At 44.0% G+C, this 14,570-nt stretch overlaps 2 protein-coding genes and 1 long non-coding RNA gene across 4 annotated transcripts in view; 2 read left to right on the top strand and 1 right to left on the bottom strand.

Moving 5' to 3' along the window:
• The window catches only part of gpat2 (glycerol-3-phosphate acyltransferase 2, mitochondrial), a 56,278-nt gene extending 52,793 nt beyond the window's left edge, over positions 1-3,485 (top strand). For both annotated transcript variants that reach the window (XM_029763281.1, XM_029763282.1), the window contains exons 15-23: positions 313-476; positions 561-664; positions 764-948; positions 1,841-1,918; positions 2,030-2,140; positions 2,210-2,330; positions 2,430-2,498; positions 2,662-2,717; positions 2,807-3,485. In XM_029763281.1, the coding sequence (XP_029619141.1) occupies positions 313-476; positions 561-664; positions 764-948; positions 1,841-1,918; positions 2,030-2,140; positions 2,210-2,330; positions 2,430-2,498; positions 2,662-2,717; positions 2,807-2,923 (1,005 nt within the window). In that variant the 3' untranslated portion in view covers positions 2,924-3,485. The remainder of the gene's footprint in view (positions 1-312; positions 477-560; positions 665-763; positions 949-1,840; positions 1,919-2,029; positions 2,141-2,209; positions 2,331-2,429; positions 2,499-2,661; positions 2,718-2,806) is intronic.
• A 7,970-nt stretch (positions 3,486-11,455) lies between these two features.
• Positions 11,456-12,790, bottom strand: LOC115200317 (uncharacterized). Its single transcript, XR_003879506.1, has 2 exons — positions 12,486-12,790; positions 11,456-12,153 (listed from the first exon to the last, which is right to left on the bottom strand). It is a non-coding gene; the product is annotated as an uncharacterized LOC115200317 (long non-coding RNA).
• Positions 12,791-12,824: 34 nt separating this feature from the next.
• LOC115200316 (putative aminopeptidase W07G4.4) overlaps positions 12,825-14,570 on the top strand; it is an 11,335-nt gene continuing 9,589 nt past the window's right edge. Inside the window, exon 1 of the mRNA XM_029763279.1 lies at positions 12,825-12,916. Coding sequence (XP_029619139.1) covers positions 12,906-12,916 — 11 coding nt within the window. The 5' untranslated portion in view covers positions 12,825-12,905. The remainder of the gene's footprint in view (positions 12,917-14,570) is intronic.

Here is a 14,570-nt window from a genome sequence, read left to right as displayed (position 1 = left end):
TAGTGTGTGTGTGTGTGTGTGTGTGTGTGTGTGTGTGTGTGTGTGTGTGTGTGTGTGTGTTAGAGAGTGAACTATTCTCCCGCCAGTCCTGTGGTGATGTCACAGGGAACACACACCAGCTATGACCATAAACTCAGCCTGGGGGGTTAAGTACTGGAGTCCCTTGTTTTTCTGTGTATAGACGTTATTAGAGTTGCTGACGCTGACTTTCTGCTCTCAAAGGGGCAAAGCCCTGTTCTTTCATTTTATTGGTCATTAGGTCATCTGCTCAGCTCACCTCATTTTCTCTCTCCACCCCCTCCCTCCATCCAGGGTGTGTGTCTGTCTGTGTTGTGTCGTGACGTGGCCTGGCTGCTGGAGGAGATCTTGTTCAGGAACAGAGATGTGGGCTTTGGGGGGAGTCTGGTTGGAGTGGTCTACCACTCCCTCACCCTCCTCACCCCTCACCTCACCCTCGCTTCCCATCCCAAAGACAGGTAGGTAGGTAGGTAGGTAGGTAGGTAGGTAGGTAGGTAGGTGACGGAGAGGGAATGACAACCATTTCTCTCCCTCCCTTCCAGGTCTGATCCCCTCATCGCTCCCCACCCCTCTCTCTCCGCAACTCTCTCTCTTTCCCGCCATTCCCAGATACTCACACACACCTTCATCCATGAGGCCGTTGGAGGTACGTGTGCAAATTCATTACCACATTCACAATCTTCATTGATTAGTTGCATTATTTATGACTCTTTTTTTTCCTTCAATTGACAATGTGTGTGTGCAGCGTGTGCTGTGTCGGCCATGCTGTGTGAGGTGGCAGGCTGCGGGGGCAGCAGCAGGATCAGGGGTAAAGAGATTAAAGGTGACGAGGTCAGAGGGGAGATTGAGTTTGACGTGGCACTGTGTCAGGATGAACTGACTGAGAGAGCCCTGCAACTCACACACTTACTGCCCCCGGGATATATACCTGTGAGTACATACACACACAATGCCCCCCGGGATATATACCTGTGAATACACACACACACTGCCCCCCGGGATATATACCTGTGAATACACACACACACTGCCCCAGGGGTATATACCTATGAATACACACACTCACTGCCCCAGTGGTATATACCTGTGAATACACACACACACACACTGCCCCAGGGGTATATACCTGTGAATACACACACACACTGCCCCAGTGGTATATACCTGTGAATACACACACTCACTACCCCAGGGGTATATACCTGTGAATACACACACACAGTGCCCCAGGGGTATATACCTGTGAATAGTACACATTCACACACACATACCTACTGTGCCTGGAAATACTATACACACACACCCAGCCAGTCCAGTATAGTATCTTATTCAATGAATGTTTAATGGAGCAGCACAGCCATTCATCTAGCTCTGAGAGTGCAAGAGATTGTGTATGGAGTGTGTGCTCTCGAACTCTCTGTCCTCAAAGGCTTTTAATCAAAGACATAAATACTAGGCCTTTCTCTCTCTTGCTCCCTCCCTCTCTCCTTCTCGCTCCCTCCTTTGTCTGATTGCATCAGTTTTTATTTCTATCTGACTCACACTTTCCTCACCCCCCACCCCTCGCTCTGTTCCCCCCACACCCCACCTCTTGCTCGGTCTCTCCTCTCTAAACCAAGTGTGTGCTACACTCCATCTGCTGCGGTCTCTGTTAGCGGTCTCTGTTAGCGGTCTATATAGCTTGTAGATATCTGATCTGTAGGTGACTTGTATGGGATATTGACTGATAACTGCCTGTCTGTCCACCAGTAGCAACGAAATATGCACAGATAATGCTCTAAGTTCTGACTTGCCCGATTTTTCTGTCTCTCTTTCTCTATAGCCGTGTCAGTCATCTCATGGCTTTGCTCTGGATGCAGTGGACACACTGGTGCGATGTGGCATCCTTGTGATGGAAGAGGTTAAAAGTGCATCACACACGAAGTACATCTCTCACATCACACTTTCACCATTTCAACCCAGTGATTGGGCTTATGTCATTTATATCCTGTGTGTGTGTGTGTGTGTGTAGGTTCCTAGCGACACACCGATCTGTGATTTCTGGAGGAAGCAGGGTGCTCTGACCTGGAGTGCTTCAGACGACCACTCTGACTGTGAAGAAGGAGAGACACGCTCCTTCAAGGTACACACACAGAACTACTAATCAACTCAACTCAGTGACTGAAATCTATCTCTCTCATTCTCTTTGTAGTTGAGCCAGCCCAGCCAGTGTCCAGAACTGCTTTTCTTCCTGTGCAGTCTGATGGCTGGCTACCTGAGGGCCCTGTGCTGGGCTACAGAGGGTTTAGACCTCCTAGACACTCCGCTACCAGGTGTGTGCACGTGTGCGTGTGTGTGTGTGTGTGTGTGTGTGTGTGTGTGTGTGTGTGTGCGTGGAACTCCTGAGTAGCTGTGTGTGTCTCACCCTGCAGAGGCTGTCTGTTTGGGCCAGATACACTCCCACCTGTGTGATACCGCCCAGAGGGACAGGGGACACTATGGTGAGACTGGAATTACACAATGACATACACACACAGAATGCTAATACCCATACTTCAAACATTTGCCTAATGAAAATCTCCTCTCTTTAATAACCAGCTTATTTGTCTGGAGGTTACGCACATGACTCACCTTTCACAAACACTGGTTTGTTGTGTGTCACAGAGAGCTGCTCAGAGGAGGTGGCACGTGTGACAGTCAGGACGCTGACAGACCTGGGGGTGAGAAACAGTCACTCTGTGTGTGATTAACATTTTATCAGTGACTCACTGGTCCTTGCACGTGTATCTAAATAGTGGTTGTGTGTCAGGTGCTGGTTGAGGATCAGCAGAGAGGATGTGTGTTCCTGGGAGTCAGTCCACTCTTCCAACAGACAGACAACAGACAGAAACTCCACAGCTTTGTATCCCAGTTCCTCTATGACTAATACACACACACACACACACACACACCACAAGAGAAAGACCATGCAGGGAATGAGGGTAAAGTCTATATAGTGAAGCTAATTCAATCATAATTAAAGCAGATATGTCCCTCACCTAACTCACAGCAGAGGTTATGTGTTCAGAAATGATTTTCCATGATGTTCTAAACAGTCTGCTGACTGCTAGCTCTGTAATGTTTAGCCTGCTCTTATTGACTTTCATGTGTTTACATGATCAAGTCATTGTAATTAAGTTTACATTTTACTGTTCTCATCAGGCAATTTTTTGTTTAATCTCAATGCGTGTTTCAGTTTAGTAAAAGACTGCATGAGTCTATAATGGACCGGAACATTGGGTCTTGTTTCAGTTTAGATGTTGCCTTTGGCCAAAGATGTATAGTGATGACTTGGCTTGGAACAGTTCACATTTTTGGACACACCTGAGAAGATGTGTGTTTCTAGTGATAATGATGTAGAACAGCTCAGTGGAAAGTGTCTAGCAAGATTTTTTTCATATATGATGCTCTTTGTTACGTTGACGTTATTAAACCTATAAATGTTTTTATTTTCTGAATCCATCATTGCTGTGCTCGCACAAACCTGAAGCATCACACTCCATTAGAAGTGAAAAGGGTCATAATGATTGAGAACAATCCCTATAAAACTAATGTGTGGGCAGCCATTCAGTTTATTGTTTGCCAAGTGTTCACATAATTAACAATGGTTTATGGACTAGAGGTGAGTTTAGATTAGAACTCTTGAGTCTTATCAAGTCTAGGCAGTATATTTCTATCATGCCTGTTCTTGGCAGTGTATATCTATAACTGTTCTAGGACAGAGCTCTCCAACCCTATTTCTGGAGAGCCACCATCGTATAGGTTTTTACTCCAACCCTAATCTAGCAAACAGATATAATAAATGAAACTAAATCATTTCAAACCTTGCTTACATTTGTATATGATCACTGTTATGCATGGACATACTTTGGAACAGATTTCCCAAAATGTTAATGTTGTTTTATGTCTAATGAAAATTAAAAACATATACAGTACCAGTCAAAAGTTTGGACACACCTACTCATTCAAGGGTTTTTCATTATTTTTACTATTTTCTACATTGTAGAATAATAGTGAAGACATCAACTATGAAATGACACATGGAATCATGTAGTAACCAAAAAAGTGTTAAATAAATCTAAATATATTTTATAGATTCTTAAAAGTAGCCACCCTTTGCCTTGATGACAGCTTTGCACACTCTTGGCATTCTCAACCAGCTTCATGAGGTAGTCACCTGGAATGCATTTCATTTAACAGGTGTGCCTTAAGTTAATTTGTGGAATTTCTTTCCTTAATGCATTTGAGCCAGTCAGTTGTGTTGTGACAAGGTATGCGTGGTATACAGAAGATGGCCCTATTTGGTAAAAGACCAAGTCCATATTATGGCAAGAACAGCTCAAATAAGCAAAGAGAAACGACAGTCCATCATTACTTTAAGACATGAAGGTCAGTCAGTACGGAAAATTTCAAGAACTTTTTAAAAGTTTCTTCAAGTGCAGTCGCAAAAACCATCAAGCGCTATGATGAAACTGGCTCTCATGAGGACCGCCACAGGAAAGGAAGACCCAGAGTTATCTCTGCTGCAGAGGATAAGTTCATTAGAGTTAACTGCATCTCAGATTGCAGCCCAAATAAATGCTTCACGGAGTTCAAGTAACAGACACATCTCAACATAAACTGTTCAGAGGAGACTGCATGAATCAGGCCTTCATGGTCGAATTGATGCAAATAAACCACTACTAAAGGACACCAATAAGAAGAAGAGATTTGATTGGGCAAAGAAACACGACCAATGGACATTAGATCGGTTGAAATCTGTTCTTTGGTCTGATGAGTCCAAATTTGAGATTTTTGGTTTCAACCGCCGTGTCTTTGTGAGACACAGAGTAGGTGAACGGATGATCTCCGCATGTGTGGTTCTCACCGTGAAGCATGGAGGAGGTGGTATGGGGGTGCTTTGCTGGTGACACTGTCAGTGATTTATTTAGAATTCAAGGCACACTTAACCAGCATGGCTATCACAGCATTCTGCAGCGACACGCCATCCCATCTGGTTTGGGCTTAGAGGGACAGAGTGATGAAAAAGCAGCTAACAAGTTCTCAGCATGTGTGGGAACTCCAAGACTGTTCCAGGTGAAGCTGGTTGAGCGAAAGCTTTGCACACTCTTGGCAATCATCAAGGCAAAGGGTAGCTATTTGAAGAATCTAAAATATACACTGCTAAAAAAATAAAGGGAACCCTAAAAAAACACATCCTAGATCTGAATGAATGAAATAATCTTATTAAATACTTATTTCTTTACATAGTTGAAAGTGCTGACAACAAAATCACACAAATATAATCAATGGAAATCCAATTTATCAACCCATGGAGGTCTGGATTTGGAGTCACACTCAAAATTAAAGTGGAAAACCACACTACAGGCTGATCCAACTTTGATGTAATGTCCTTAAAACAAGTCAAAATGAGGCTCAGTAGTGTGTGTGGCCTCCATGTGCCTGTATGACCTCCCTACAACGCCTGGGCATGCTCCTGATGAGGTGGCGGATGGTCTCCTGAGGGATCTCCTCCCAGACCTGGACTAAAGCATCCGCCAACTCCTGGACAGTCTGTGGTGCAACGTGGCGTTGGTGGATGGAGCGAGACATGATGTCCCAGATGTGATCAATTGGATTCAGGTCTGGGGAACGAGTGGGCCAGTCCATAGCATCAATGCCTTCCTCTTGCAGGAACTGCTGACACACTCCAGCCACATGAGGTCAAGCATTGTCTTGCATTAGGAGGAACCCAGGGCCAACCGCACCAGCATATGGTCTCACAAGGGGTCTGAGGATCTCATCTCGGTACCTAATGGCAGTCAGGCTAACTCTGGCGAGCACATGGAGGGCTGTGCGGCCCCCCAAAGAAATGCCACCCCACACCATGACTGACCCACTGCCAAACCGGTCATGCTGGAGGATGTTGCAGGCAGCAGAACGTTCTCCACGGCGTCTCCAGACTCTGTCACATGTGCTCAGTGTGAACTTGCTTTCACCTGTGAAGAGCACAGGGCGCCAGTGGCGAATTTGCCAATCTTGGTGTTCTCTGGAAAATGCCAAACGTCCTGCACGGTGTTTGGCTGTAAGCACAACCCCCACCTGTGGAAGTCGGGCCCTCATACCACCCTCATGGAGTCTGTTTCTGACCGTTTGAGCAGACACATGCACATTTGTGGCCTGCTGGAGGTCATTTTGCAGGGCTCTGGCAGTGCTCCTCCTGCTCCTCCTTGCACAAAGGCGGAGGTAGCGGTCCTGCTGCTGGGTTGTTGCCCTCCTACGGCCTCCTCCACGTCTCCTGGTGTACTGGCCTGTCTCCTGGTAGCGCGTCTGGACACTACGCTGACAGACACAGCAAACCTTCTTGCCACAGCTCGCATTGATGTGCCATCCTGGATGAGCTGCACTACCTGAGCCACTTGTGTGGGTTGTAGACTCCGTCTCATGCTACCACTAGAGTGAAAGCACCGCCAGCATTCAAAAGTGACCAAAACATCAGCCAGGATGCATAGGAACTGAGAAGTGGTCTGTGGTCACCACCTGCAGAACCACTCCTTTATTGGGGGTGTCTTGCTAATTGCCTATAATTTCCACCTGTTGTCTATTCCATTTGCACAACAGCATGTGAAATTTATTGTCAATCAGTGTTGCTTCCTAAGTGGACAGTTTGATTTCACAGAAGTGTGATTGACTTGGAGTTACATTGTGTTGTTTAAGTGTTCCCTTTGTTTTTTTGAGCAGTGTATTTAGATGTAACACTTTTTTGGTTACTACATGATTCCATATGTTATTTCAGAGAGTTGATGTCTTCACTATTATTCTACAATGTAGACAATAGTAAAAATAAAGAAAAACCCTTGAATGAGTATGTGTGTCCAAACGTTTGACTGATGATAAATATATATGTAATTTATTTCTAGCATGCCTGTTCTAGGCAGTGTACTTTGTTGGTTGTAGGCAGTGTATTTCTATCATGCTTGTTCTAGGTAGTGTGTTTCTATCATCGCTGTTCTAGACAGGGTATTTTATATCTGTCTTGATGTGCTGAATCAGAGCCCAGGAGAGCATGAACAACCAGGGGATGAGGGGGGGGAGGTCTCTGAATAACAAAGAGATGGCAGTCAATACTTAACCTGGGAGAAGAGTGGCTGGACAGAACAAGAAGATGAGTTGAGGTCAAATAATTCACCCTTATATACTGTAGAAGACAATATGTGCAAGAAACATTTGAACAGATGGAAATAAGTAAAATCAGCTATTTTGCAAAGCAACAATATAGCATGCAGACTATTTCAAGAGATGGCAGAGATAAGATACCGTTGTCTGAATGTCAGAAGACCTCTTATGACACACTACTGCCACCTTGTGGTGGTCTGAACAAATGGCAGCATTTGAAATCGGAGATGTGTGACAGGCTGGCTGTGCATTTTACCTCAGCCCATTTTACCTCTGCCCTCTGCCTCGGTCTCACACTTTGCATTTAGATTAAGTGGGTATCTCTGGGGTGTGTTTGACACAGTAAACACTTGTGTTTGTGTAAGTGCTACAGGAGAGGTCACTGTCTGTTGTTGAGACTAACCAGGCACAATGTAACTGCCAGACAAAACATTTCCAATACAGAATTTGTATCTACTGTAAAGCATTGAGCTGCAGTGGACCCAGATATTTAATATTTCCAAGGTCATACATATGTCTGATTGAATCATGGAGACCAAAGCCACCATCTCCATACAGAGCAGATGAGCTGCCCACAACAGCTGACTCAGAGGAATACCTTTCCAGCTGCCACACTATCACACAGCCTCACAGCGGGCATGGTAAGCAGCTGCTATTCCTGCACACACTGGACTATTATCTGTACCCACATCTAACCTCATACACTCAGTTGTCCATTTATTAGGTACACCACCCCATTCATGAAAATGGTTCACTCCTACAGACAGTGAATCATGTGACTGTGGCTTGCTATATAAAGTAGAATCCATGCCCTGAATAATTCAGTCTGTTCTGGAGGCAAAGGGGGTTCAACCCGGTACTGCACTGATCAAAAATATAACACGACATATAAAGTGTTGGTCCCATGTTTCATGAGCTGAAATAAAAGATCCCAGAAATGCTCCATGAGCACAAAAAGCATATATCTCAAATTTTGTGCACAAATTTGTTTCCCTCCCAGTTAGTGAGCATTTCTCATTTTCCAAGATTATCCATCCACCTGATAGGTGCAGCATATCAAGAAGCTGAATGAACAGCATTATCATTACACAGGGGCACCTTGTGCTGGGGACAATAAAAGGCCACTAAAATGTGCAGTCACACAACACAATGCCACAGATGTCTCAAGTTGTGTGGGGGCATGCTAACTGCAGGAATGTCCACCAGTGCTGTTGCTAGAAAATTAAATGTGCATTTCTATACCATAAGCCACCTCTAACGTCGTTTTAGAGAATTTGGCAGTGTGTCCAACAGGCCTCACAACCGCAGACCACGTATTACCACGCCAGCCGAGGGCCTCCACTTCTGGCTTCTTCACCTACAGTATCGTCTGAGACCAGCCACCCAGACAGCTGATGAAATTGTGGGTTTGCGCAACCGAAGAATTTCTTCACAAACTGTCAGAAACCTTCTCAGGTAAGCTCATCTGTGTACTTGTCGTCCTCACCAGGGTCTTGACATGACTGCAGTTTGGCGTCAAAACTGACTTCAGTGGGCAAATGCTCACCTTCAATTGCCACTGACACGCTGGAGAAGTGTGCTCTTCACAAATGAATCCCGGTTTTGACTGTACCGGGCAGATGACAGACAGCATGCCAAGTCGAATCAAATTATATTTGTCATACACATGTTTAGCAGATGTTATAAATGGGTGTAGCGAAAAAATACTTGTTTCTAGCTCTAACAGTACAGTAATATCTAACAATTTCACAACAATACACACATCTAAAGTCAAGGAATGGAATTAAGAATATATAAATATTTGGGCGAGCAATGTCAGAGCGGAATAGACAGATACAGTAGAATAGAATACAATATATACATATGAGATGAGTAATGCAAAATATGTAAACATTATTAAAGTCACTGGTGTTCCATTTATTAAAGTGGCCAGTGATTCTAAGTCTGTAAACTTGGCAAAAAAAAGAAACGTCCTCTCACTGTCAACTGCGTTTATTTTCAGCAAACTTAACATATGTAAATAGTTGTATGAACATAAGATTTAACAACTGAGACGTAAACTGAACAAGTTCCACAGACGTGACTAACAGAAATGGAATAATGTGTCCCTGAACGAAGGGGGGGGGGGGGGGGGGGCGGGGGGGTCAAAATCAAAAGTAACAGTCAGTATCTGGTGTGGCCACCAGCTGCATTAAGTACTGCAGTGCATCTTCTCATGGACTGCACCAGATTTGCCAGTTCTTGCTGTGAGATGTTACCCCACTCTTCCACCAAGGCACCTGCAAGTTCCCGGACATTTCTGGGGGGGAATGGCCCTAGCCCTCACCCTCCGATCCAACAGGTCCCAGACATGCTCAATGGGGTTGACATCCGTGCTCTTCGCTGGCCAATGGCAGAACACTGGCATTCCTGTCTTGCAGGAAATCACGCACAGAACAAGCAGTATGGCTGGTGGCATTGTTATGTTGGAGGGTCATGTCAGGATGAGCCTGCAGGAAGGGTACCACATGAGGGAGGAGGATGTCTTCCCTGTAACACACAGCGTTGAGATTTCCTGCAATGACAACAAGCTCAGTCTGATGCTGTGACACACCGCCCCAGACCCTCCACCTCCAAATCGATCCCTCTCCAGAGTACAGGCCTCGGTGTAACGCTCATTCCTTCAACGATAAATGCGAATCCGACCATCACCTCTGGTGAGACAAAACCGCAACTCGTCAGTGAAGAGCACTTTTTGCCAGCCCTGTCTGGTCCAGCGACGGTGACGTTGTTGCTGGTGATGTCTGGTGAGGACCTGCCTACAACAGGCCTAGAAGCCCTCAGCCCAGCCTCTCTCAGCCTATTGCGGACAGTCTGAGCACTGATGGAGGGATTGTGCGTTCCTGGTGTAACTTGGGCAGTTGTTGTTGCCATCCTGTACCTGTCCCGCAGGTGTGATGTTCGGATGTATCGATCCTGTGCAGATGTTACATGTGGTCTGCCACTGCAAGGACGATCAGCTGTCTGTCCTGTTTCCATGTCTTCGGCGTCTCACAGTACGGACATTGCAATTTATTGCCCTGGCCACATCTGCAGTCCTCATGCCTCTTTGCAGCATGCCTAAGGCACGTTCAAGCAGATGAGCAGGCACCCTGGGCATCTTTCTTTTAGTGTTTTTCAGAGTCAGTAGAAAGGCCTCTTCAGTGTCTAAAGTTTTCATAACTGTGACCTTAGTAGGCAATTATCTGTAAGCTTTTAGTGTCTTAATGACCATTCCACAGGTGCATGTTCATTAATTGTTTATGGTTCATTGAACAAGCATGGGAAACAGTATTTAAGCCCTTTACAATGAAGATCTGTGAAGTTATTTGGATTTTTACTAATTATCTTTGAAAGACAGGGTCCTGAAAAAGGGATGTTTATTTTTTTGCTGAGTTTATATAGGGCAGCAGCCTCTGTGCTAGTGATGGCTATTTAACAGTCTGATGGCCTTGAGATAAAAGCTGTTTTTCAGTCTCTCGTCCCAGCTTTGACGCACCTGTACTGATCTCGCCTTCTGGATGATAGCGGGGTGAACAGGCAGTGGCTCGGGTGGTTGTTGTCCTTGATCTTTTTGGCCTTCATGTGACATCTGGTGTTGTATGTGTCCTGGAGGTTTCATGTGTGGGCAAGCGGTTTGCGTATGTCAACGTTGTGAACAGAGGGGTGGCGGTGAGGTTATGGTATGGGCAGGCATAAGTTGCGGACAACAAACATTTTATCGATGGCAATTTTTTCATGCAGAGATAATGTGACGAGATCCTGAGGCCCATTGTCGTACCATTCATCCGTCGCCATCACCTCATGTTTCAACATAATGCAAGGCCCTGTACACAATTCCTGGAAGCAGAAAATGTCCCAATTCTTCCATGGACTGCATACTCACTAGACATGTCACCCATTGAGCATGTTCTGGATCGACTTGTACGATAGCGGGTTCCAGTTCCTGCCAATATCCAGAAACTTCGCACAGCCAGTAAAGAGGAGTGGGACAACATTCCACAGGCCACAATCAACAGCCTGATCAACTTTATGCGAAGGAGTTGTTTTGCGCTGCATGAGGCAAATGGTGGTCACACCCAATACTGACTGGTTTTCTGTTCCAAGCCCCTAACTTTTTTTTAAGGTATCTGTGACCAACAGTTGCCTATCTGTATTCCCAGTCATATGAAATCCATAGATTAGGGCCTAATGAATGTATTTCAATTGACTGATTTCCTTAAATGAACTTTAACTGGGTAAAATCTTTGAAGTTGTTGCATTTTACGTTTTATTTTGTTCAGTGTAGCTGGGTGTACCTAAATACACTGACCACTGAGTATATCTATTGTCAAAGAAATATGACAGTGATATGAGTCATAATGACCCTCATGAATATTTATCATAATTATTAATGGTAGTCCTGCTTAATCTAATTGTCTAGGTAAAAATATATTCTTCATGACACTGTTTGCGTCCCAAATGGCATCCTATTCCCTATATAGTGCACTACTTTTGACTTTTGGTCTGTGGTCATGTAGGTAATAGGGTGCCATTTGGGACGGACACATTGTTATAGGACACTTGACTTCTGTAAAGACTCGTCATGCATTTAGCCATGTGAGTGGTATTTTAGTATGACAACAGATGTTTTGTATAAGAATTATCACAGAACACACAGAGATTGAATGTATAAGTCTACAAAAATTTCACAAAATATATGCAACATGAGTTAGATTGACAGAATTTACACACAAACAATTGCTTGGATTTGGGACCTAATTTACAGTACAGTAGAATAATGCCACTTCGGTCCAAAAAAGAGCTGAATCTATCAATCATAATGATTGGTTGATTAAAAAAAGAGCTGACCAATGGGCTGGCTGCTTCAGGGGTCATAGGTTAGACAACATTGTTGCTTATTACCCCCAGCTGGTCTATCTGACACTCAACCACTTCACCTCTCTGAAACACAAACATACACACACATACAGGAACACTTCATTATGGTGCAGGAGCTTCACAATACTTTTGAGTTAATATTATTTTAGAGGAACAGGAGCTCAAGCAGTAGAACATTTTAGGTGCCAGTAGTCAACTCTGGTGAGTTCCTGCTGAAGTCGAGCACTGAGGACCACAACAGACAACACTTGTAACGCTTGTGCCCAATCCCAAATTAACCCCTTATCCCTATCCTGTGGAACTGGTGTATACATTACGCAGCCAGCAACAAACTCTACGTTGCACAACCAAAATCTGCTAATACAATCTAGTTAATGAAAAGTAGCTGATTTTACCGATGTCATATAAATCAGGTCAAACGTCTTGTGAATCGTCTCATTATTGCACTTTGGACCGAAGATCAGTAACTCGCCTTGCCAGTTTGTCTACAGAACAGATATGCACAGAAGTGCACTTCCTGGTCAGTGTTTGTAGTTTACTGGATACTGTCACTCAGTGCTCACAGTATGTGAGATCAAAGCTCAATGCTCTCTAGCATGTGCATCATAAGTAACACTTACAATTGATTATCTGAACAATTTATATGGATAATCTGCATACATTTCCGCGACAGAGACGATAAGTAGTTGCTATGTATAAACTACAATTCCCATGATTAAGTTTAAAGGCCGTTGATAAATCAGGTGATCAACCGGAGGGAGGCTTCGTTCTGTCAGCTTGCTGTCTCTTTCCCTCTAGACGTCGGAAGGACAGCAATGTGTGCCCGGTAAGCATACCGATTCATATATTTAGCTGTTTTCCGTGCAAAGATTCGGTCAGAAAATGTACTTTGTGAAATACATGTGTGCAGGATTAATTGTTATCTGGTATGAATGAGCGAACTAACTTCTTGAGCCGTGGCTTTGTTCAACAGGATTGCATACATATTTAAATCCACTTGATCAGTTCGCAAGGACTGTCTATTGTTTTTACAGACAGACTGATTAGCAAGATAGTTGCAATTTTTCATTCAAGTAGCTGCGAACTAGCTTTTTATTACAGCCCAGTTTGTCTTGGCCTATGGCAAAAAATATAATCTGCCATTTTCACTTCCTTGTTTTTGGAGATATAACAGTCTCCCCTCATGACATGACATTATTGTGCCAAAGGCATTAATCTACACACGTTACAGGAAAGGGAGGGTGAGAGAAAGGGAACACTGGCCTTTAGAACAGTCCCTCCATTTCAATCTGAAAGCATGGTTCGTTCTATGGCTAGATACGTACGTATTGAGTCAGACTCATATGGTCTGCAACTCAACATAAAGTGGATCTCAATGGTCTAAAGGTCTCTCTGTTCCTTCTGCGTTGTGGATGAATTGGGCCGGTAAAAGCAAAAGGGCTGCTTTAGAGTATTGCGATGTCCCCTTGACTATGTATGCCTTTAGAGATAACCAGGGAGTCTTAACAGTCCAAGTGTATAGAGTCTTGCAGGTTATCTAGAGTCCAAAGGTTTCTCTGAAAGACAGACTTTGACACGATATCACTAACCCTGCAGCAGAGAATACCAGACAGGAAAGCAAAGCAATATATTATCTCACCTTTCTCTGCAGTCAAAACAGCTCACTATATTATTCTGAGTTGGTAACCAGAGAGCCAGTGTGTACTAGAATGATTTCCATGAGTTGGTAACCAGAGAGCCAGTGTGTACTAGAATGATTTCCATGAGTTGGTAACCAGAGAGCCAGTGTGTACTAGAATGATTTCCATGAGTTGGTAACCAGAGAGCCAGTGTGTACTATAATGATTTCCTTGAGTTGGTAACCAGAGAGCCAGTGTGTACTATAATGATTTCCGTGAGTTGGTAACCAGAGAGCCAGTGTGTACTATAATGATTTCCGTGAGTTGGTAACCAGAGAGCCAGTGTGTACTAGAATGATTTCCATGAGTTGGTAACCAGAGAGCCAGTGTGTACTAGAATGATTTCCGTGAGTTGGTAACCAGAGAGCCAGTGTGTACTAGAATGATTTCCATGAGTTGGTAACCAGAGAGCCAGTGTGTACTAGAATGATTTCCATGAGTTGGTAACCAGAGAGCCAGTGTGTACTAGAATGATTTCCGTGAGTTGGTAACCAGAGAGCCAGTGTGTACTATAATGATTTCCAACTCCTTGTCATTCATTATCATGCTGAACAATGTTTGGCTTGACAATGACAGCAATGGGGTTGACATGGTCACATACAAATCTGGGACCAGGTTTGTGAGTTGGACCTTCAAGACCAGTAATATTGAGCTGTAATTAATGTTTCTCTCTATAGTCAGAAGTGTAAAGTACTAAGGTAAAAATAGTTTAAAGTACCACTTAATTAAGTCGTTTTTGGGGGTGATCTTTACTTTATATTTTTGACCACTTTTACTCCACTTCATTCCTAATGAAAATAA

Source organism: Salmo trutta, chromosome 9 (genome assembly GCF_901001165.1).
Source record: "Salmo trutta chromosome 9, fSalTru1.1, whole genome shotgun sequence".
NCBI lineage: Eukaryota > Metazoa > Chordata > Actinopteri > Salmoniformes > Salmonidae > Salmo > Salmo trutta.
The sequence above is the reverse complement of the archived record's forward strand: the minus strand, read 5'-3'. Positions and strand labels throughout refer to the sequence as shown.